Raw genomic sequence first — 25,111 nt, 5'->3', positions numbered from 1 at the left:
TCTGAGGACCAGGGGCCTCAAATCCGGGCGATGGAGCACGTTGTGGGCCCACCCTTCCCACTCTCCGTCAATCATTGAATACCGGCCTAAAGCATCCCCCCCACTGATTAAAAATGTGTGTTCCCTTCCTACCCTCACCTCCTGGGGCACGATTCCATGAGACTGTGGGGCAGCTTCCGACATCGTGGCAAGGCTCCCCTTCCTTCGCATGTGATCGCGAGGCGAGCGCCTGCCTGGGCCGTTTCACCTGGCGGCCGGGCGCGCTGCTCGCGGAGCCGGGCCCGTGGCTGCACCATCTCCCGCTGCCGCTGCAGCAGGGCACACCGGAGACCGAGGGTACTTCGTGAATGGTCATTAAGGTGAAACATGCCTTCCTCACAGACTTGGCTAGGGCAGATATTGGTAGATAAAAGAGGCGATTTTTTAAAAAAAAATCTCATTTCGGGGACTACAGGTAGCAAACATTAGTTTTCTCAGCCTCTCTACTAAGATTTTGGAGTGCCGATTGCACCTACATTACAAACCAGATAAAGGTTCGCTGGCGGCGATTACTAACATTTTCGGTCCTACATTTAAAGGTTGTTGACACGAGCAGGCTCAACAAATTAGGAAATTAAAAACTTTTGTTTCGTGAATTGAATGGGTTGTATAGCTGTCTGTAAAGGGCAGTGTGGAATATTAGTGAACAGGTCCACTGTGAAAGGGACAGTATATACATTTTCTGAGAAATTTAATGGGCGGGTTGTGACTAATGGGGAAACTGTCTGGGGAAATGAGATTAAATTAGCAGCGATGCTGCATCTGTGGTTGTGCAAGTTCTGCAAGATAAGATTATTATATCAATACACACAAAATGCTGGAGGAACTCATCAAGCCAGGCTACGGAAAAAAAGTACAGCCGACGTTTCCCGCCGAACCCTAGGGCAAGACTGGAGGAAAACAGCAGAGGAGTAGTTTTGAAAGGTGGGGAGAGGGAGAAAGAAGCACCAGCTGATAGGTGAAACTTGGAGGGGAGAGATGAAGCAAAGAGCTAGAAGGGTCTCGGCCCGAAACGTCGGCAGTGCTTCTCCTTATAGATGCTGCCTGGCCTGCTGTGTTCCACCAGCATTTTGTGTGTGTTGTTTAAATTTCCAGCATCTGCAGATTTCCTCGTCTTTGCTCCCAATCTACGCTGGGTCTCACCAATATACAGGAGGCCACACCGAGAGCACTGTACACAGTATATGACCCCAACAGACTCACAGATGAAGTGTTGTCTCTCCTGGAAGGACTGTTTAAGGCCCTGAATGGTAGTGAGGGAGGAGGTGTAGGAGCGGGTGTAACACTTGTTCCGCTTGCAAGGATAAATGCTAGGAGAGAGATAAGTGGGGAGGGATGAATGGACAAGGGAGTGATCCCTGTGGAAAGCAGAAAATCGCGGGGGGAGAGGGAAAGATGTGTTAGGTGGTGGGATCCGATTGGAGCCAGCAGAAGTTTCAGAGAATTATGTGCTGGATGCGGAGGCTGGTGGGGTGGGAGGTGAGGACAAGAGGAACTCTATCCCTGATAGGGTGGTGGGAGGATGGGTTAAGAGCAGATGTGTGTAAAATGGAAGAGATGCGGTTGAGGACAGCGTTAATGGTGGAGGAAAGGAAGCCCCTTTTTTTAAAAAGAGGAGGACATCTCCTTCGTTCTAGAATGAACAGAACCTTAAGATTATTATGTAGTTGGTTCGAATTTTGGGAGCGGGGAGGAGTGAAGAATTGGCTAGTCAGCAGAAAGTATCGGTTCTGTGGAAGGAGTGGTCCTTTTTTATTTAATCAACAATCATCTGGAGGAGCTCAGCAAATTCAGCAGGAATTGTTGACATTTTGAGTTGAAACCCTGCATGCGTCAGGACTGAAAATGCGGAGGCGAAGTGGCCAGCAATTCAGGGGATAAGGGAGCGAAGTGAATGGTGGATTGAAGAGAGGTATAAGATGACAGGGCAGATTGCACCAAATCAGGGAAGGGATCAGGAGTGGCTTTGGGAGACTCGAGCAAGTAAATGATATATGTAAGAAATGAGAGGTAGCTAGAGCAAGGTAGAGGGAGGGGAGTGTGAAGGCTGGAGACTACTACGGAAAGAGGGAAGTGTGAACACAAAGGGCAGACAGTGATGGAATCTGATAAGGGGGAGATAATGGGAACCCTTGGAGGCTTAGAGAGAGCTAAATGGCAGCACCTTCATGGACACTAACCTCCATGGCATCCAGGATATCTTCAAGGAGCAAAGCCTCAAAGGGGCACCATCCATCATTAAGGACCTCCATCACCCAGGAAATTGCCTTCTCATTTCTACCATCAAGGAGGGGGTACAGGAGCCTGAAGGCACACACTCAACACTTCAGGAACAGCTTCTTCCCTTGGATATCTAGCCCATGAACACAACCTCACTTTTTTTTTGCTTCTTGCATTACTTTTAACTTTTTAAATATATATCTATACTTAATGTAATTTAGTTTTTAATCTTTATATATTGCAATGTACTGCTGCTGCATAACAATAACCATAACATTATTAAACCTGATTCTCATTCTGAAACAGAAAGGAGGAGAGGAGAACTGTGTGTGTAGTGGGGGGATGGAGCTAGAAGGGTGAGGGTGGCAGACATGGAATGGGGTGGGATGCTTTGAGAGAAAGTACAAAATGGGAGGATCGGAAGGGACAGAGGTTACAGTGGTTCTCATTGTAAAAGAAAATGTAGCAAAGTCCGCCCTCCCAGAGCCACAATGCTCCTTGCAATTTTGCATGGTTTCTCATCACACCTAATTTTCATAAATTTAGGTCTTTCAGTTACTATTGTAACTGTACTCTAAATCTATACTAATCAGTAATTGAATTTTGATCATACAGCAAAATAACTATTACAATGTATGCTGTGGACTGAACCATGGCTTACATGATGACATTAGTTAACTCACTGTAAATTAGTGATAGAACTCTAAACCATAAAAAGGGATAAACTTACTCAGTACAGGCTGGGGACTTAACGCTAATGCTTTGGATAAGCACCATGCAAATTTTCAGCTTTGTATCTGGAAACTGTTTCTGAAAACAGTTTCAAAGTAGAGATAAAGACACTTCTATTCAGTGAAGCACAATATGATCTTAATTGATTTATTAATCTTTGTATAGTGCTTGTTTTCAGAAGGGCCTGGCTTTAACTTTTTTGCCAGTAATTTCAGTCCCTATCTCAAAACTAAATAATATACTGTATATTCTTCATGCAGAAGACATGAGTGGGTTCCTTTTGGTCATTTTTTTCTTGTAACTTGGAATTTAATGACATTGAAGATTGGAGAGCGGCTTGTTCTTGATAGATGAGGTGATCATTCCTGGTTTCTTCTTTATGGTTATCGGTTGGGGCTGAGCCATGGCTTTAATATAATTGTGCTGAAAAGAAGGAAAAATTCATATAATCAAATAACATGCCATTTAACAGGAGGCATAATATTTTGACTGACAGACAGACATACTTTATTGATCCCGAGGGAAATTGGGTTTCGTTACAGTCGCACCAACCAAGAATAGTATAGAAATATAGCAATATAAAACCATAAATAATTAAATAATAATAGGTAAATTATGCCAAGTGGAAATAAGTCCAGGACCAGCCTATTGGCTCAGTGTGTCTGATACTCCGAGGGAGGAGTTGTAAAGTTTGATGGCCACAGGCAGGAATGACTTCCTATGACGCTCAGTGTTGCATCTCAGTGGAATGAGTCTCTGGCTGAATGTACTCCTGTGCCTAACCAGTACATTATGGAGTGGATGGGAGACATTGTCCAAGATGGCATGCAACTTGGACAGCATCCTCTTTTCAGACACCACCATCAGGGAGTCCAGTTCCACCCCCACAACATCACTGGCCTTGCGAATGAGTTTGTTGATTATATTGGTGTCTGCTACCCTCAGCCTGCTGCCCCAGCACACAACAGCAAACATGATAGCACTGGCCACCACAGACTCGTAGAATATTCTCAGCATCGTCTGACAGATGTTAAAGGACCTCAGTCTCCTCAGGAATTAGAGACAGCTCTGACCTTTCTTGTAGATAGCCTCAGTGTTCTTTGACCAGTCCAGTTTATTGTCAATTCTTATCCCCAGGTATTTGTAATCCTCCACCATGTCGACCCTAACCCCTTGGATGGAAACAGGGGGTCACCGGTGCCTTAGCCCTCCTCAGGTCCACCACCAGCTCCTTAGTCTTTTTCACATTAAGCTGCAGATGATTCTGCTCACACCATGTGACAAAGTTTCCCACCGTAGCCCTGTACTCAGCCTCATCTCCCTTGCTGATGCGTCCAACTATGGCAGAATCATCAGAAAACTTCTGAAGATGGCAAGACTCTGTGCAGTCCGAGGTGTAGATGGTGAAGAGAAAGGGAGACAGGACAGTCCCCTGTGGAGCCCCAGTGCTGCTGACCACTCTGTCTGCCACACAGTGTTGCAGTGTTGTTAATATTCTGTTATAAACAACTCTAGCATACTGTACTGAGTATTGGACATTTGGTCTTTGGGGGTATAAATCTGAAACACACTGCCACTAAAAAAATGAATGTTGAGTCAACTGAAACTTTCAAGACTGAGATCCATAGTTGTGTGTTGACTAAGGGAAAGTAAATAGTTTGAAGAATGAGAGTAAAACTACACCTCTGCAAATCTGTGCAGCATTTGGTGACGCCATAATCTCTGTCTCAGGCCGAAGTCAACATCTTTCAAGAGAGTGTATCTTTGCAAGGTATCAGGCCCCAATGGTGTACCTGGTAGGGCACTGAAAACTTGTGCCAATCAACTGGTGGAAGTGTTCAAGAATATCTTCAATCACTCACTGCCATAGTTGGAGGCTCCCACCTGCTCAAAAGGTGTCAAACATCAGTGCCCAAGCAGAGCAGAATGAGCTGCTTGAATGATTATTGCCCAGTTGCACTTACATCTACTGTGATGAAGTGCTTTAAGAAGTTGGTCATGGGCAGAATTAATTCCTGCCTAAGTAAGGACCTGTGTGGGGCGTGGCCAAGTGGTTAAGGCATTGGAATAGCGATCTGAAGGTCGTGAGTTTAAGTCCCAGCTAAGGCAATGTGTTGTGTCCTTGAGCAAGGCACTTAACTACACATTTCTCCAGTCCACCCAGCTGAAAAAGGGTACCGGCAAAATGCTGGGGGTTAACCTTGTGATAGACTGGCGTCCTATCTGATGGGGGGAGGAGTCTTGTACTCTCAGTAGCTTCACACCACGGATACCGGCATAAGCACTGGTCTGATGAGCTATAAGGCTTGGGACAGACTTTTAACTTTAACTTTTAAGCAAGGACTTGGACATTTTGCCTATAGGCACAATAGGTCTACAGCAGATGCAATCTCACAGGCTATCCATTCAGTCTTGAATCACCAGGACAACAGCAATACCTACACCAGGTAAAAAACACTAAATGCTGGCAGAACTCAGCAGGCCAGACAGCATCTGTGGGAGGAGGTAGTGATGACGTTTCGGGCTGAAACCCTTCATCCTCCCATAGATGCTGTCTGGCCTGCTGAGTTCTGCCAGCATTTTGTGTTTTTATTTATTTTCAGCATCTGCAGATTCACTCGTGTTACCTGCACCAGGTATTTCAGTTCAGTGTTCAACACCATCATCCCCTCAGTATTAATAAATAATTTTCAGAACTTTAGGCCTCTGTACCTCCTTCTGCAACTGGACCCTTTTATTTCCTCATTGGAGACCACAGTCAATGCAGATTGGAAAAGCATCTCCTCCTCACCGACAATGAGCACCGGTGTACCTCAAGGATGTGTGCTTAGCCTGCTGCTCTCTACCATGTATCACCATGTATCTACCATGTATCTAGGCACAGGTCAAGCACTACCTATAAGTTTGCTAAGACACATCTATTGTTGGCAGAACCTTAGATGGTGATGAGGAGGCATACAGCAATGGGACAGATTACCTGGTTGAGCGGTGTCGCAACAACAACCTTGCACTCAATATCAGTAAGACTAAGGAATTGATTGTGGACTTCAGGAAGGCCAGTCAAAAGAAGACACACTGGTCCTCATCAAGGGATTAGCAGTGGAAAGGGTGAGCAGTTTCAAGTTACTGGGTGTCAACATGTCTGAAGATTTATCCTGGGCCCAACACATTGATGCAGTTATGAAGAAAGCACCCTAGTGGTAAGTAGAGCAAACTCATCTTCAGATTCCTAGACTTGGGACTCAACATCAACCCACCCCACCCTTTCATCTGGATTGTTGACTTCCTGACCAACACACTGCAATCAGTAAGGATAGGCAGCAACACCTTCACTGTGATTATCCTCAGTGCTGGTGCCCCACAAGGCTGTATGCTCAGTCCTCTACTTTACTCCCTAAACAATGAATCAGAATATAGGAAGAAGTACAGAGCCAAGTCATGACAACAACCTTTCCCTCAGTGTCAACAAAACAAAAGAGCTGGTCATTAACTACAGGAAGGGACATGGAACTGAGGATGAGATGCGTGATCCAGGATTAAACATCACTCACAGCCTGCAGTTGTCCAAACACATAGATACCATAACCAAGAAAGCACACCAGTGCTTCTACTTCCATAAGAGGCTAAAGAAATTTGGCATGTCCCCGTTGACCACCCATTACCAATTTTTACAGATATACTATAATAAATCAACCCGTCCGTTTGCATTACAGCTTTGTACGGCAACTGCTCTCCCCAAGATGACCCTGTATGAGAGACTAGATTACAGGGAAATAGGTGATGGAATGGGACTGATGGGAATGCTCTGGAAGCTGGCCTTGTTTAAGTGGGCCTTCTGTGTTATGAGACCAAAATGAAAACTACACTTTTCTCTCATGATCCTAAAGATCTGCCTCTATTTCAGCCAATCCTGAGATCAGTTAATATTTAGATGGTAGCACATCCATGAGTCCAAGTATTACTCTTTATGAAAGTATTGAGGACAAGTGTCTAGGATATTTAAAAACAAATACTTTAAATTTGACCAATCTGCCAATCGTGATTGATGGCTATTAGTTGGTCTGAGTTCGTGATTTTCAACCTTTGCATTTGATATCTTTGGAATTTCAAGAATCTGATTCAGCAATAACAGAATACTGAACCAGCACTTGTACAATGACAATTTTGACAAAATATATTTTCCAATAAATGTAGCTACCAAAATTCTGGTAAGACAGTATAGAACAAACCGCAGGCAGCAGGCATAGTATGTTAGTAGTAGGGCGGACAGCTGACCAAACTTGTGGCTCTCTCCTGGGAAGCGCCAATTTCTTAAGTATCAGTTCCAATTCTCTGCTGAAAGCTTAAAATTAATTTCACTCCTGTAAAACTTCTCTTCATTGCTGTGTTCCTAATTTCATTTTAATATTTATTGAGTTAATCCTTAAAAATGTAATGTATTCTGATCAGTCACACACCAAAGGGAAACATTCCATATTCGAGAGGTGGTCCAGTAACTAAAAATCTTGGACTACTATTCAGAAATGTAAAAAGAAATTCTATTTTGATATCTTATGAAAATTTTAAAAATACGCTGAAGCTTAGAGAGCATTACTAAATGTGATCATGAGTTGGTGTAAAAATCCAGCTATTTCACACTGTCTTAGGTGAGGTGGTCTGGTTGCACCTGTGACTACAGTCCCATATCAATGCAGCTGATTCATAACTTTAAAACTGTACAAAATATTTCGGCACTGACGAGGGCAATTTGTTCTGTTGAATCTGCTGGCAATTTGCAAAGCAATACAGGTAGTCCCAATATTCCTTTCCCCGGAGCCTTGCAAATGATCTTCCCTCAAATACCTTTAAAAATCCTGATTGGATGCATTCCTTTCATCCATACAGCACATTATTTCAAGAACTTAGAAAAATCTCACTTTTGCCCCTTGCATTCTGCTAATCACTTTAAATATGTGTACTTTGACCCCTAAATTATTTCCTAATGAGAATAACTCATATCATCTTATCTGAACCCATAACGTTCTTGTAAACATCTTATATCTCCATGGAACATTCTCTGCTCCAAAGATCAATCCAAATTCTTCCTCCTGTTCATTTTTTTTTGTGTAAGTTCCTCATCTCAGGAAGTTCACTCATAAATCTTCTTTGCATCTTTTCTAGAATTTTTACTATCTTCCTAAAGGTGTTGCCAATGTAATTATATGCAATATTCCAGTTGGATCCCAGTCACTATTGTAAAAGTTCAGTTTTTTAAAATCAAATCAGAACAAATCGCGGTGCAGAAGGACCTTATAAGCTACTCAGCCCCTTTTTTTTGGCCAAAACATTGAACCATTTGGTTACTCTCACTTCTCATAGAGAAATACAGCACCAAAACTTGCCCTTCAGCCTTTACGCTCAATCCATTTATTCCCCACTTTCTCAATAATTTTTCCAAAGGCTAAAGAGGCTAAAGGTGAGCAGCCTTACAGATTACTGTTATATAAATGATCATACAGATACTTTTTAAATGTGATGTTATGATAGAATCTGAGAACTGCATCTTTATCTTCCAAAAGAAAACCATTGATAGGCTTTGGCAACAAACCTACAACTAATGAGACTAATAATTATTAATTATTTTTATATTAAATTAATAAATAATAAATAAATAAATAAAGAGACTGATAATTGGTGAGACCCGACGCAGACTGGGGGACCTTTTCGAAGCTGTGAGTCGGCTGGTGTGGTATACTGCGTCCAGTGCTCCCGGTGTGGCCTTTTATATATTGGTGAGACCCGACGCAGACTGGGAGACTGTTTCGCGGAACACCTACGCTCGGTCCGCCAGAAAAAGCAGGATCTCCCAGTGGCCACACATTTTAATTCCACGTCCCATTCCCATTCTGATATGTCTATCCATGGCCTCCTCTATTGTCAAAATGAATCCAAACTCAGGTTGGAGGAACAACACCTTATCTACCGGCTGGGTAGCCTCCAACCTGATGGCATGAACATTGACTTCTCTAACTTCCATTAATGCCCCTCCTCCCCATCCCTGACATATTTAGTTGTTTGCCTGTTCTCCATCTCCCTCTGGTGTTTCCCCCCCCCCCCCTTCTTTCTCCTGAGGCCTCCCGTCCCATGATCCTTTCCCTTCTCCAGCTCTGTATCACTTTCGTCAATCACTTTTCCAGCTCTTAGCTTCATCCCACCCCCTCCGGTCTTCTCCTATCATTTCGCATTTCCCCCTCCCCCCACTACTTTCAAATCTCTTACTATCTTTCCTTTCGGTTAGTCCTGATGAAGGGTCTTGGCCCAAAACGTCGACAGCGCTTCTCCCTATAGATGCTGCCTGGCCAGCTGTGTTCCACCAGCATTTTGTGTGTGTTGTTGCTACAACTAATGAACTAGAATAATGAATATTCTTTGTGATAGTTCTACTGTCTCAGAAAACTGGTGTCCTTTAGTCATCTTAATTGCAGAAAAAAAATTATAAGCCCTATTTACCTTTTCTCTTGGACTTTTCCTAAATCCATGTTCTGAAGGACATCTGGTCAGAATGTGATGCACTATACAGAATTCTAAACCACCCCTGCATAAAAACTGAAGACTGCATTCAAAAATTTGACAACTTCATATGAAAATTGTCTGTTTCATAGGTGAAAACGGAACAAAGGAGAAAGGGTATCAGTTATGCTGATTAAGCAAACAACAACAAAGGAAATATAATAAAAAGACATTAAGGTAAGAAAGGTTTTGCTTGTTGGGGAAGACATTTTCCATCAGTATTTCTAGAAGTGGAACACTGAAAGAAGGTTTTATGCATTAATTCTAGTGGAAATCCATTGTTTTCCTTTTCCCATTTACAGTACATCATTAACATTTGCATCATTTAACATAGCCAGTGGCTTTGGTTCTGTATATGTTGACCTTGGGAGAGAAGTTGCTGAGAAAGTGGGGAGAATTAAAATGGATTAGTGTAAATGGGTGGTTAATGCTCTGCATGGACTTGGTGGGCAGAAGGGCAAGGTACTATGTTGTATTTCTCATTGTTTTTACTTTATCATTGCTTAAAAGTATATCAATTTTGGCTAATCTCTGAATAAATGCTTTCAATGTGGAATAAAGAAGTCACTAACTCACTTCCATTTGACAGTACAAAGAAGATTTTTCTTCTTAATAAGTAACTCTCAGGTTACATCCACACTAGATTGGATAATTTTGAAAATGCCGGTTTCGTGTAAAAACGATAGGCGTCCACACTATGCGTTTTTAAAAATATCTCCGTCCACATTGAAATGGAGATTTCGGCGAATCTCTTCCTAGTGCACATGCGCAGGACACATCTACTGAAAACAAGCGACATGTTTGGTGTCGAATCTCACTGTGAAAGTGCGCGTTTGTGCAGTTACAGACTAGAGAAACTTAAAACGACAGACAGCTGTTGGCTCTTGCGCAGGAGAACTTAAAAGTAAAAGAAAAACAAATACTGGAGTGTACGGAGGCAACCGACAGGGAGTTCATGGACAGATTGACCCGGCTGACGACGAACATTGAAAAACTGACTAACTCTGTTGCATTAATAAAGCACCTTGTTAAATGTATAAAACATGTCTGCATCAGTGTTACCTTGTATTTCCATACAATGTTACATGAGGCTGTTACACATCTATTGTCAGAGAAGTACTTGCATAAATAGGTAAAACTACCTTCATACGAGCAAGGACAGAAAACAGGGCAAAGTGAGTATACTTATTTATTCAGTAAGTTATGAGTCAAATTACTTGGTGAATACATTTCTAATTCTTCTTGCGTCAGTCTTATTGCCGTCTTTTCTGAAATTGTTAGGTTGCATTCAAGGAAACAATGAAATAGCGCGCTGCCGTCTGACTGTGTTTTCAGATTTCTCCGGTTACCCTGTCCACACTGCTCCAGCCAATCCGGCGTTTTCAAAAATACACACTTTGGAGAGCGTTTCTGAAAAGCCCCGGTTTCAGGGGACAAAAACGCTGTTTTAGTGTGGACGGAGGGTAAAAACGAAGAGAAAAGTCTTCGATTACAGATTTATCCGGTGTAGTGTGGACGTAGCCTCAGTCTGAATCTCTTACCAAGCACTATCCACACCTTCACCTACCCGTTGTTCCAGCTTCATTCGTGCTTTGTAAAATGACACCGACTCTGGATTCAACATCAGGATTTCATGTTGGTTGCGTTGGAATTTCTCTTTATCATCTTCTTCCTAAATGATGAAGTCACAAGATATTTAAATAGATGATATGCGCCAATATTCTCCTCTCTTGAAGTTGATTTATTCTGCTAAGGAATGAGATAATTTTTTTCACGTTTCCTGCAGCAACACCAAGCACAGTACTTATTAAACATTTCCCTTTTGCCATTTAACATTTTCCTTTATTTTTCTTCCAACTTCAAAATTGGATTTATTAAGCAATTGGCTTTAACTGGCTTTATAAGACATTGGTCATACTGCATCCTCATCTAAAAAGGTATGCTGGCATTAGAGATAGTCCAGAGGAGGTTCACAAGAATGATTCGGGTAATGAAAGGGCTAATGTATGAGGAGCATTTGATGGCTCTGGGCCTGTACTCACTGGAATTTAGAAGAATGGGGGGGGGGGGGAAATCTCATTGAAACCCATCAAATACTGAAAGGCGTAGATAGAGTGGTTGTTTCCTACAGTGGGGAAGTCTAGGACTAGAGGGCACAGCCTCAGAATAGAGGGACATCCACTTAGAATGGAGATGAGGAGGAATTTTATCCAGAGGGTATGAAACGCTGGAAAATTATTGCCATTGGGTATTTTTAAAGCGGAGGTTGATAGATTCTTGATTTGTCAAGGTTATGGAGAGAAGGAAGGATAATGGGATTAATAAATCTGCCATGATGGAACGGTGGAACAGATTTGATAGACCAATTGGCCTAATTCTGTTCTAATGTCTTATGGTCTTACGGTATTTAAGGCTTGATTCAAATAGAATGGGGTTTCAGTGGCTACTGCAATCAATCCCTACATAATTTTTTAAACTCTTCTTCAATCTATGCAGCATGCCAACATCATTATTCCTCTACTTAAATGAAACCTAACTGAACTGTGTAGGATTCCCTGTTCTAAAAGGCGATTCCTTGTTTGAGAACTAATTAATTGCTATTCCAAAATCTTACTCATGTTAAAATCTGAACTTCCCAAGCAAGGATAGCATTCAGGAAATTATTACATAGTTTATCCCTTAAATTTCTTTCGTCATGTTGTAATGTCTGTTCTGATTTCCATGTTGTGCTTTTATGCTATTTCTTACCTCATAGGTGACAATACTCAATTCTTCAGTTGTGTTTTTCATGGTTGAGTGTACCAGATGTTCAAACCATGAACCAGGGAAGCAAATCACCATTTGCTGCTCTGGTGAAATATGCATATAATTCTACATGCAAACTCAGAACATCATAACCTCCTTTTTCTCTACTTTCCCAGATAGGTTATAGAACTGCTCTAGGTTTGCCTGTTGCAAACAACTCATCTGTGTTATTAATCTCCAAGGAAGAAGAACAGCTGGAAACAACCAGGAATGACTGCTTCTTTCACATTATCTTACCCTGATTTATGTGCCACAGTTTAGGTATTGACACCTGTTTGCTAGTTACTCACTAAAACAGGATCTTAAGGCTTGATTTTCAACCAGAATGACAACTTGTAAATGTTGCAAGAAACATTGTCCAGAACCTGGATCTATGAGGAAAATGACTCACAATATCTACAACAGTCAATTTTTTTCATCGGGATGGACCTTTCAAGTGTATGGAGACCAAGCAATAGCAGGATTAGGTAGAATAAAATATTAAAGGGAATAGGGAGGAAGTAGGTTAGATTAGCTGGCATTGAAAAGGATAGAGGAAATGGGCAAGATTTAAATTGCACAGTATATGGAAGGGGTGCGTTTACAATAGGTGGAATCATAGATTCTGAGGAAAGAATCTGAGGATTAAGACCAAGCATGATATTGAAAGAAATGTACATGAATAGGAATGGGGTTAGATAAGGTAGAATAGTTAAATACAGTGGATTCCGGTTAATTGGGACACATCAGATCCAGTACATTTATCCCCAATTAAGCGGTTGCCCCAATCGGCAGACGTTTCATGAAAATAGTGAAAAAGATATTAAAAAAACGACAAACTATTGTTTAACTCAGTAACAAAATAAGTATTTAAATAAAATATGGAACAAATTGACTTGACTTGATTAGAACACTACCAATACTACTACAGTACTATAAGACTGTGTAATTGTTCCTAATACTTATTGGTAGAGGCATTCATCTAGTGTACACTGCGCTGTTCTTTTGATTGAGTAAATTAACAAAATCAGCGCTAACACCTAGAACAGATAATGGACCGCCTTCATACAATTCTTTTGACAATTGTATCCAACAAATCTTTATTTTTCATTGTAACATTCAAGATGATTGTCAATATCTTCAAATTCTTCATAGTTCCTAACTTGTTGAAGTGATGAAATTGCTTCATTTTCACTCCCAGCCGATTTTAGTATCTCCAAGCCTGAAACCTTGAAACCATAAGTGAGCAAAACAGTTCTGAATTGTCTTACTGTTTATTTCTTGACCACCATCCATGACAGAAATAACTGCTTTTTGAAAAATAACATATGCAATTGATGCTATTTAAAAACTGTCTGCTCTGTGCATGGTGTAGTGTCTAACAGCTACAAAAACGCACATGCCTGGCGCTAGATAGAAACTGTTTGGCAGCAATTCCTATCCCAATTAAGGGGTGCAGTGTCCCAAATAAACAAAGGTAATCTTGGCTATTTTCTCAATTTGTTTTTGTTATTTAAGGGTAATTAGTCAGCTGTCCCGATTAACCAATAGCCCATTTAACTGGAATCCACTGTATATGAGAAAAAAGCAAAAGTAACATTAGAGTGTACATGTGTTATTAAAGGACAAGGAGTAAAAAAAAACAGAAGGGTGGGATTAGACAATGTGGGACATTAACAAATGTTAGACCATAAGGACATAAAAGCTGAATTAGCCAGTGGCCCATCAAGTCTTCTCTGCCACATGAGCATAGCTAATTTATTTTCTCTCAAAACTCAAATTTTCTTGCCTTCTCCCTTTAATCTTTGACACCCTTACTAATTCAAAACTGATCAATCTCCACATTAAATATACTCAATGACTTGGACTCCATAGCTGGCTGTGGTAATGAATTCCACAGATTTACCACTCTCTGGCTAATGAAATTCCCCCTCTGTTCTAAAAGGATGTTCTTCTACTCTGAGGCTGTGACCTCTCCCATTATTAGAAACATTCTCTACATGTCCATTCTATCAAGGACTTTCAATATTCGGTAGGTTTCAATGAGATCTGCCCCTTCTTCTAGTGAGTATAGGACTAGAGACATGAAATGCTCCTCATACATTAACCCTTTCATTCCTGAGATAATTTTTGTAAATGTTTTCTGGACCCTCTCCAATGCTGATATGAGCCCAAAACTGCTCATAATAGTCTACACGAGGAAATCTGCAGATGCTGGAAATTCAAACAACAACACAGACAAAATGCTGGTAGAACACAGCAGGCTAGGCAGCATCGATAGGGAGAAACTCTGTTGACGTTTCAGGTCGAGACCCTTCGTCAGGACTAACCGAAAGGAAAGATAGTTAGAGATTTGAAAGTAGTGGGGGGAGGGGGAAATGCGAAATGATAGGAGAAGACCGGAGGGGGTGGGATGAAGCTAAAAGCTGGAAAGGTGATTGGCGAAAGTGATACAGAGCTGGAGAAGGGAAAGGATCATGGGACGGGAGGCCTCAGGAGAAAGAAAGGGGGGGAGCACCAGAGGGAGATGGAGAACAGGCAAACAACTAAATATGTCAGGGATGGGGTAAGAAGTGGAGGAGGGGCATTAACGGAAGTTAGAGAAGTCAATGTTCATGCCATCAGGTTGGAGGCTACCCAGCCAGTATATAAGGTGTTGTTCCTCCAACCTGAGTTTGGATTCATTTTGACAATAGAGGAGGCCATGGATAGACATATCAGAATGGGAATGGGACTGGGACGTGGAATTAAAATTTGTGGCCACTGGGAGTTCCTGCTTTTTCTGGCGGACCGAGCGTAGGTGTTCCGCGAAACGGTCTCCCAGTCTGCGTCGGGTCTCACCAATATATAAAAGGCCACACCGGGAGCACCGGATGCAGTATACCACACCAGCCGACTCACAGGTGAAGTGTCGCCTCACCTGGAAGGACTGTCTGGGGCCCTGAATGGTGGTGAGGGAGGAAGTGTAAGGGCAGGTGTAGCACTTGTTCCGTTTACAAGGATAAGTGCCAGGAGGGAGATCGGTGGGAAGGGATGGGGGGGGACGAATGGACAAGGGAGTCGCGTAGGGAGCAATCCCTGCAAAAAGCAGAAAGGGGGGAGGGAAAAATGTGTTTGGTAGTGGGATCCCGTTGGAGGTGGCGGAAGTTACGGAGAATTATATGTTGGACCTGGAGGCTGGTGGGGTGGTAGGTAAGGACAAGGGGAACCCTATCCCGAGTGGGGTGGCGGGTGGATGGGGTGAGGGCAGATGTGCAGGAAATGGGAGAGATGCGTTTGAGAGCAGAGTTGATGGTGGACGAAGGGAAGCCCCTTTGTTTAAAAAAGGAAGACATCTCCTTCCTCCTGGAAAGAAAAGCCTCATCCTGAGAGCAGATGCGGCGGAGACGGAGGAATTGTGAGAAGGGGATAGCCTTTTTGCAAGAGACAGGGTGGGAAGAGGAATAGTCCAGGTAGCTGTGAGAGTCTGTAGGTTTATAGTAGGTATCACTAGATAGGCCGTCTCCAGAGATGGAGACAGAAAGATCAAGAAAGGGGAGGGAGGTGTCGGAAATGGACCAGGTAAATTTGAGGGCAGGGTGAAAGTTGGAGGCAAAGTTAATGAAGTCAACGAGCTCAGCACGCGTGCAAGAGGCAGCGCCAATGCAGTCGTCGATGTAGCGAAGGAAAAGAGAGGGATGGATACCGGTATAGCCTTGGAACATGGACTGTTCCACATATCCAACAAAATGGCAGGCATAACTGGGACCCATATGGGTGCCCATGGCTACACCCTTGGTTTGGAGGAAGTGGGAGGAGCCAAAGGAGAAATTATTGAGAGTAAGAACTAATTCCGCTAGAAGGAGGAGAGTGGTGGTAGAGGGGAATTGGTTAGGTCTGGAATCCAAAAACAAACGAAGAGCTTCGAGACCATCTCGGTGGGGGATGGAGGTATATAGGGACTGGACATCCATGGTGAAAATAAGATGGTGGGGGCCAGGGAACTTAAAATCATTGAAAAAATTCAAAGCATGAGAAGTGTCACGAACATAGGTGGGAAGAGATTGAACAAGGGGGGATAAGACAGTGTCAAGGTATGCAGAAATGAGTTCAGTGGGGCAGGAGCAAGCTGAGACAATAGGTCTACCTGGACAGGCAGGTTTGTGGATTTTAATAGTCTAAATGTGGTCTGACCATAATAAAGCCTCAGCATTATATCCATGCTTATAGATTCTTGTCTTCTCAAAATGAATGCTAACATTGCTCTTGGCTTTCTTACTGCCACCTCAACCTGCAAATTAACCTTTAGGGAATCCTGCACTTGGACTCCCTTTGTACCGGACTCTCCAATTTCTGAATTGACACCCTATTTAGAGAACAGTCTGTTTTTATTTCTTCTACCAAAATGTGTAACCATGCATCTCCCTACGCTGTATCCCATTGCCTTTTCTTTGCCTATTCTCCTAACCAATCCAAGTCCTTTTGCAGATTCCCTGCCTCATCAACACTACCTGCCCCTCCACTATCTTTGTAGTGTCTCCGGTCTTAGCCTCAAAGCCATCAGTTCTGTTATCCATATAACCCTAACACATAACTTGAAAATTAGTGGACCCAAGCACGGCCCCTGCAGAATACCACTACTGTAGTCACCAGCAGCCAACCAGAAAAGGCACCCTTTATTCCCACTGTTTGCCTTCAGCCAGTCAGCCAATATTCTATCCATACTGGTGTCTTTCCTGTAATACCATGGGCTCCTATCTTGTTTAGCAGCTGCATATGCAACACCTTGTTAAAGATCTTCTAAAAATCCATATAAACCACATAATTGACTTTTCTTTGTTTATCCTGTTGTTCCTTCCTCGAAGACTACCAATAGATTTGTCAGGCAAGATTTCCCCTTTAAGAACCGTTGCTGACTGCCTATTTTATCATGTGCCTCCAAGTACCTTGAAACTTCATCTTTAATAATGGATTCTAACACCTTGTTGATGTTACATTGAATGGGTGTTGGACTGAATGGGAATATGAAATTAGTTTGGATAGATTATGCAAGAATATAGGGGTAAGTAAGAGAATACTGTTGCCTAATGCTGAATCATATGTGTTCTGAGCAAAATGTGAGCTTTAACACTGGGTTGAATGGCTGTTCCATGCTGGGCTCTGCTCATATTGTAACACCACCAGGAGAAAGCATACGATCTATTTCTATTGCAAGGAAGACTTGTAAAACTTACCAAAGATATCATTCTGGGATAGGGGACCAACCCTGGCCGAATGTTATCTATTTGTGGTGCGAGTTGAGCATCACTGGAAATCAGAAAGGATTCGTTGTACCAAATGTCAAACTCTGTATGAAAAATAATTATAAAATAAATCATAATTAAATGTTGCCAGTGTCTGACCTTTGTTAACTTGTTGGAGGTGGGTGGAGGGTTGCAGATTCCTTGTGCACCAGCTCTTTTGTGCTAAATTTTGAATCTGTTGAACTATGTGACTTGACCAGGACAGTTCAAAAAATAGCCTATAGTTAAATTTATCCCAGGACAACCCTTGGTCTGGCATAATAAAGGACAACACTTTTTCCGCAGAACAAAAGATCCAAGGCATTTTGTGTAGTAGAACAGACTTGTATGAGGAAATATGCATAAAGTTTTTTCTTTATGGCCAACTAAGATTATGGACAATGGATATCACAAGAAGAATATATGGGGAGGAAGGAGAATGTTGCTGTGGAATGTACTTGTAGAGCGGATTGTGGTATTTGAAAACGCAATTGCATTGTTGAATGTTAGCGAGGGAATTATATGGAAATTGGGGAGAGAGATGACCATTGTGGGGGAGGAGGAAGGTTTGGGTAGAAGATTAGGGGAATTGAAGTAATCCGTTTTTCTCTATGTAGAAGGCAAACAGAATGGATTGGTTTAAGATCATTGGCAATGATAGGGATGTGATGAGGAGGTCATCAATGTTGAAAGAGACATGTACATGGAGAAAAATGGATTACTTCAATTCCCCAACAATGGTCCAGATAATGCCAGGACCTTTTATCCTATAGCAGGCCTTCAGTTAAGAACTGCATTTTTGTTTAAGCCCACCCCCTCCTCTTTGTGAGGCTTATATGGTTAGTTAAGCCTTGAATAAGGGACATCAGGGGATTTCCCTTGATATCACTGCAAATACTCAATGGAATCTGTGCACACTTGCAAGAAAGCTCTGGAAACAATTTAGATCCATGGTCTTTTTCTCCAGCCAGAAAATATTCCTTCATGCATAAATAGTTGGGCTTCTTGGGCTTCAGTAGTGATCACAATCTGCATGAACAAATGGCAAATTAACCAAATCTTTCTCTTTACAAGATATGGATGCTGCTGACTCAACTGACATTTTCACCTCTAGATTGAGGGAAGATATGGAAGTATAGAGTACTGAGGTTATGGTGAAGATTACAGTACAGAATCAGACCACACTCAGAGAATTACATAAATTCTGTGTGACATACGAGATGAGAGAAGAACCAGAGAGAATAGGGTATTTTGAAGAATTAGGATACAAGTGGTTGGTTAGAGGAAGTGAAATAGTACTTGGTAATAAAGTATTTATGATCTTTAATATACAGTTTAGAAGCCACAATTTACTCCGTGGTAGATGATTACCAGAACAAAAACTAACTAGTTGTGGATGTCCTTTAAAGATAAGGCAAAGACGTAATATCACTTTACTTAATCAAGGGTACAAGTAGTTCCAGTCACATGGTAATTCTTAATGTCCTCTAAAAATGGATAATCCACATTATTTTGTCAATATTTACTCAAGAACAAGCAGGAAAAAATCAGAGTGAGAAATAGCATGTTCTTCTTTATGAACTGAAAGCATTTCTGTTGCTCACTGTTAGGTTTACTCGTGTGTTGTCGACCTATGCTGGGGATGGCTGGTGTGTATAATGTATAATCACTGAGGTTCTTATGAGTATTCAGTTTTGCTAGAAAGTCAATGGTTGTCATAGGTTTGTAATTAGTTAGTAATGTTTTGTTAAATCTGCTTTTTCTGTCTGATACTGGTCCAAATGGAAGATACGTACCAATACTGTGGAATTTGGCAGCCACACCTCACGTCACTGCTATAAGCCTGTTTGTGAAGCTTTGCTTTCCTGAGATTAATGAGTACAGGGACAGAGGTTCACTCATTGATTTCTCTGGATGTATGATGTATGATGTCCGATGGAAACATCGATTCAGTGGCTCTGTGCTTTTCCTTTGTGTAATGTATATTTTTAAAGCTTTCCTTGCTCAAAATATGTTGATTACCTCTCACTAACCATCCCGTATTCAGGATGTATCTAATGTATTGGAATTATAGCTTGACTCTTTTTACTTCTATTTTGTATTTGAAGCACTGGTGAATTTTGTCAAGAGTGCACGTTCTTCTTGGACTCTGAGGATCATATAGATATTTATTATATATAACATTAATTGGCAGGTCAAGATTCTGAATTTATGGTCACAATAATGATGCAATGGTTGGATTACATTATTGATAATGTTGGGAGATATCTTATATTAACTGAGGAATAACAAGTGGTAACACCATCAATGATGCATCGAATGCATTTTTTAGTATGTTTTCCCTAAAGATAATTGTTCCAGTTTGACAAGAGGTCAGATCAAGTGCTGTGTGACTTTATTATAATATGACATTCTTTATAGGATCTATCAGGATGTAAGGTTAAGTTTCCACACACCATCACAGTGTTCCTCTTATAAAGGTTAAGCATAACACTGAATTAAACAAAATAAAGAAAGGGACATAGATGATGCCTATGTTGCATCAGTGTAACCTGTAGTGACTAAATGTTTTTAAGGGACAAGAGAGAAAAAAGTTTTCCTACAAAACCCAAGATATTCACACAATTTTTTTTAGTTTATATTGATTCATAACAGTCATGTTTATATTATGCTTTATTGTCTCTTTCAGAAACATCGCACACCCAATGGGTGAGTTTTTAGCTTCTGTTTAAAGTAAGATCTCACAAACAGTACAGTACTGGGAACAATAATTAGCACATCCGATTGAGGCAGGCATGATGACAAACTTGTGCACTTTTTTCAATTTTCTTTAAAATCCATATGAGTCAATGCAATACATATGACATTTCACAGAAAGGACAGACACTTTAACAATACAGTAATGCCAATGGTATCATTCATCTTTGCTAAATGATGACTAGTTTTGTCTTCCTGGTCATTGTACTTGCAACTATTGAATCATGACACACATTAGAGCATGACCTGTACATACCAGTCAGCAGCCGCAGCCTGCATTGATCCACCAGCTTCTGGCAGTACTGCACCTCTACTCGCAGGTCTTGCAATACATCAAAATCCTGTCGGTACTGCTGTTTCAGATCCTTTAACTGAATGATCAGGTTGAACTCATCTTCATCAACTATAGGCTCATCTTGTTCATTCATGTATTCACCTAGCATGAAAACATCGTAAATCAAGGACATTTCAAGATTTTAAATCTACTGTGCCCACTGCAGAATATTATCACAAGAACTATAGGAAATAAATTCATTATAATCCTGATAATAAATTACATATGACTTCTGGATTACATTATATACTTGAGGTTTGTCCCTTTGATTTCTCACACGTTAATGATGACCTAACATCAATTATTTAGATTCTAAAAAGCTAACTTTGTAATAGTGACCAAACATTGACAAACATTATTGATCTATGAATCACTGTTACAGATAGTGGAAAGAAGCAGAAAAATAGAAAGTAAAGACAGAACCATCCAAACTGTAAGTTCATCCACATCTATTCAGTGTGCATGACATTTCATTACAGTTAAGGATATTTAGTTCTATTCTCTCCATTTCTGGCCTAGAGCTAGTTGATTTTAATTGGGATGCTAAAAATAACAGCTTGATTCCTTGGTGTACAGTACAGTAAGTGACTGAACCATTTTGAAAAATGTTAAGTCCATGAGATTTGCAAGCAGAATCAAAAAATTGCATTTTTCAGCAGATCTAGCAGGTCAGTGATGAGAAGGGGAATACTATTGTCTTTCACAGCAGTTAACTCTATATGTACCATGGAATTAAACTTGCAGCTTTTGAGTATGTACTTCTCAGAATCCATATGCTTTCCGTATGACATTACCTTCATCTTGTTTCTCCCGTTTCTTGATGTTGAGTGACCGCTTAGTGATGTCAATTTCTTCCTTGGTGTTGTTGATTCGCTCAGTCAGCTCTCTCATGTTCTTCCTCTTTTCAATGAGAATACTTTTATTCTCAATAAGAATTCGATTAATCTCACGTCCTTTCTCTGCTTTGAACATTTCAAACATCACCGACTTCTGTGGAGGAGTGCTAAGCCATGGAAGTGAGAAACAGAAATCAGACTTTATTATTATTATTTTTATTATTATATTATTAAAGTATTATTTTTCCTTGGTTTTGCTCAATTTTATATCTCTTGTCTTCACGAAATGCTGTCTTTGCTCAGGTACAAATCCATGGGTTATTCGTCAGCAGGCACATAACAGCTAATTCAGAAATCAAGGATCCTGATTATTTGCTGCACATTGGCTCATTTTGCTCATCCCTTAATCCAAAGATGCCAAAGAAATCATCACGCCAACAATTCAGTATGGATTGGGTTATGAACTCTACACTGGCCTTATGTCACATATGGCTATGAGTGAAGGATGCTTCTTAAGTTACCTTCAAACCCTCCTGACTGCCCTTTCATCATTTGTGCAAAACTTTACAGATCTATAATAGGCAAATGATACTATTATATTTAATAGCATCATTGTTGACTTTAGTTGTGTTGTTTCTTCCCTACTGTGCACTGGCGTGGTGATTATTGTTAAGTTTCAAAGACATAACAGGCAGTCTTGAGGGCCATATGAGGGGAGCCAAGAAGGATTTGTAACTCATTCAGATCTTACATGACTAGACTTCTCTGCAAAACAACATCTAGGCTGGCCAGGTTTCACCAAGGAAGTGCTCACTAGGATCTATGACCCCCCATCACTGCAGAATCCATGTTCGAACAGCAGCATTCTCTAGTGTTTTGAGTGCATTTCTTCAAAGGCTGGGTCCTGTAATTTCAGTTGTGAGGCTAAGTACTGGTACACTAAAACTGAGGTTTGCCTTAGACTGGGAAATTCAATGATGCTGCACTCAAAAACCTTGATTTTTTAATAGGACTTTTAAATGAAAGCGGGTGACGCACAATGCTGTTTTAATATCAGTAATAAATAGAGCAGGAATTTCTAAGAGTCTTGCACACAAATTTTCCTTAAATTCTATTTACCTAGGTTCGATCTTTTCCACTTTGTCAATTGATTCTAATAGTGCAGACTCAGCACTAGCTACCTCTTGCTCTCTCTGTGCTATAGGTTTTGCAGGAACATCAGGAGCAGGTTCTTTTGCTTGGGCTATCATTTCAGGATCTTTTCCTGTGACTGGAGCACGTTCCTTCTTGGTAGAGCTAAATTAAACACAGAAGGGAGAAATGGTGAAGAGAATATACAACAGAGTGCCTTAAGGCATGGTATTAGGATCATTGTTCTTTTTAAGTATATGAATGACAAGCTGTGCACTAAGGAAATAATTTCAAAGTGTACAGACGGTGGAAAATTCAGAAATGCATGTGACATAATGGAGTGGAACTGAAATGGGCAGACTAGTGAATTGTTGAAATGATATAAAATTTGCTGTGAAATGACACATAACAAGAAAAGATGGATGAAGAATGGAAAACACAATCTAGATGGTGCAATATTTAGCAGTGCAAAAATATTTACACTAATAATTATTGGCAGGTGGACTAAGATATTAAAAAGACAACCAATATCCTTGAGTTTATAAACAGAGATACAAAGTGCACAGAAGTTCAATTAATCAATCGTAATCCCTGATTTGACTCAGCTGAGTGTTATGTTTAGCTCTTGCCTCTAAATGCTAGGAAGGACGTTAAGGCTTTAATGAAGATGTAGAGGAGACTTTCTGGTTACCAGGAAAGTCACTAAATATATAGTATGAAAGAGCACAAAAGAAGCATAGAATCTGGCAAATGGGAGAGCTACAGAGAGTAACAAAAGGAGCACAAACAAAACTTGCACATTTATCAAAGTCAACACATAAAAATTCCATAATGCAGAAAAAAAGAAACTTTAGAAACTTTATTTATCCCATAAAAGCTGCCAGTGCAAATAAGGTACTGCCAAAACTTGTAAAATAATTACATTAGTAATTTAGTAGAGGAAGAGAACCTAAGGGGAGTAATATTATAGCCTTGGTTGAGTTGTTGTATCACTGGCAAAACTGTGTCTGTTGGCATTGCATTTATAACAACTCTTGGAGTGTGAACTGTTGAAACAAAAAATCTAGAATTTTCTTTGATTCTACACAACTCTATAGATGGTGTGATTCTACAGGATTCTGCAGCATGATCTTTATACAATCAGTAAATTGACATGAACTTCAGACATTTAAAATCTCTACTTGTGTAAGCCACATAAGAGTACATTGGAGTACTGTGCTCAGTTCTGGTCACCTCACTACAGGAAGGATGTGGAAACCATAGGAAGGGTGCAGAGGAGATTTACAGGGATTTTGCCTGGATTGGGGAGCATGCCTTATGAGAATAGGTTGAGTGAACTCGGCCTTTTCTCCTTGGAGCGACGGAGGATGAGAGGTGACCTGATAGAGATGTATAAGATCAAACACGAGGAAATCTGCAGATGCTGGAAATTCAAACAACAACGCACATAGATGCTACCTAGCCTGCTGTGTTCTACCAGCATTTTGTGTGTGTTGTTGAGATGTATAAGATGATGAGCATCCTTGATTGTGTGGACCATCAGAGGCTTTTTCCCAGGGCTGAAATGGTTGTCACAAGAGGACACAGGTTTAAGGTGCTGGGGAGTAGGTACAGAGGAGATGTCAGGGGTAAGTTTTTTGCTCACAGAATGGTGAGTGCATGGAATGGGCTGCCGGCAACAGTGGTGGTGCGGATACGATAGGGTCTTTTAAGAGACTTTTAGATAGGTACATGGAGCTTAGTAAAATAGAGGGCTATATGTAAGCCTAGTAATTTCATATTTGGCATAACTTTGTGGGCCAAAGGGCCTGTATTGTGCTGTAGGTTTTCTATATTTCTATAAGATGCAAGTTAGTTGCCACGAGATACTAAGCCATAATTGTTGCTTAACCACTTCTTTTGTCCTAAAATCTAATATTGTATATGCAGATTGTCAATTAAGCTATAATTAATTGAAAATTCTGTGTTATTGAATCTTTCTTCAAAAATTCATTTATGGAATTTCAGTTTCTAACCTTTCAAGTATTTGTATTAATCTTTGTTTTCTGTTCTGTATAAAATATTAGTTATAGATTATAGTTCTTCTAGGCTTTTCTGTGTGTAAAAACATTACAATGTGACTGGCTGCCAGGATGGTTAATGCTATTATTATTGCTGAATGCCAGAACTACCTGAATGCTGGGAATTGTCATCAACAATTGCCAGATGGTTAGCTGTCAATGGAGTCCACAATTGAGTACAGTTTCTTTGCCAGTGACTATCCTCTGGGTCAGAGCATTAGGAAAAGGGGCTCACCAAAATTTTGTAAAGGAATGAAGAAAACAAAAATAACATCAAAGAGACTCATCTTCAAACCTGCATTTCATTACAGGATATTAAGGGAAGTAGCTGAAACACTGCAGGAACTCCATGATCTTCTAAAGTTCAAGCACTTCATGGACCAGTGCATCAGATAAACTCCACTTTTA

The 25,111-nt window shown here is 40.8% G+C and overlaps 1 protein-coding gene and 1 long non-coding RNA gene across 5 annotated transcripts in view; one reads left to right on the top strand and one right to left on the bottom strand.

The window, feature by feature from the left end:
* The first annotated feature begins 214 nt into the window (after positions 1–214).
* Positions 215–25,111, top strand: LOC140729550 (uncharacterized). Its single transcript, XR_012099351.1, has 3 exons — positions 215–359; positions 9,633–9,717; positions 25,015–25,111. It is a non-coding gene; the product is annotated as an uncharacterized lncRNA (long non-coding RNA).
* The window catches only part of kif9 (kinesin family member 9), a 97,083-nt gene continuing 74,864 nt past the window's right edge, over positions 2,893–25,111 (bottom strand). The window contains exons 15-20 of one of the 4 annotated variants that reach the window (XM_073049306.1): positions 22,632–22,808; positions 21,471–21,679; positions 20,599–20,778; positions 17,538–17,650; positions 11,108–11,212; positions 2,893–3,414 (exon numbers count right to left, since the gene is read on the bottom strand). In XM_073049306.1, coding sequence (XP_072905407.1) covers positions 3,301–3,414; positions 11,108–11,212; positions 17,538–17,650; positions 20,599–20,778; positions 21,471–21,679; positions 22,632–22,808 — 898 coding nt within the window. In that variant the 3' untranslated portion in view covers positions 2,893–3,300. The remainder of the gene's footprint in view (positions 3,415–11,107; positions 11,213–17,537; positions 17,651–20,598; positions 20,779–21,470; positions 21,680–22,631; positions 22,809–25,111) is intronic. The other 3 variants (XM_073049290.1, XM_073049298.1, XM_073049316.1) reach the window with 3 other exon arrangements.

Source organism: Hemitrygon akajei, chromosome 1 (assembly GCF_048418815.1).
Source record: "Hemitrygon akajei chromosome 1, sHemAka1.3, whole genome shotgun sequence".
In the NCBI taxonomy this organism is placed as follows: Eukaryota; Metazoa; Chordata; class Chondrichthyes; order Myliobatiformes; family Dasyatidae; genus Hemitrygon; species Hemitrygon akajei.
The sequence above is the reverse complement of the archived record's forward strand: the minus strand, read 5'-3'. Positions and strand labels throughout refer to the sequence as shown.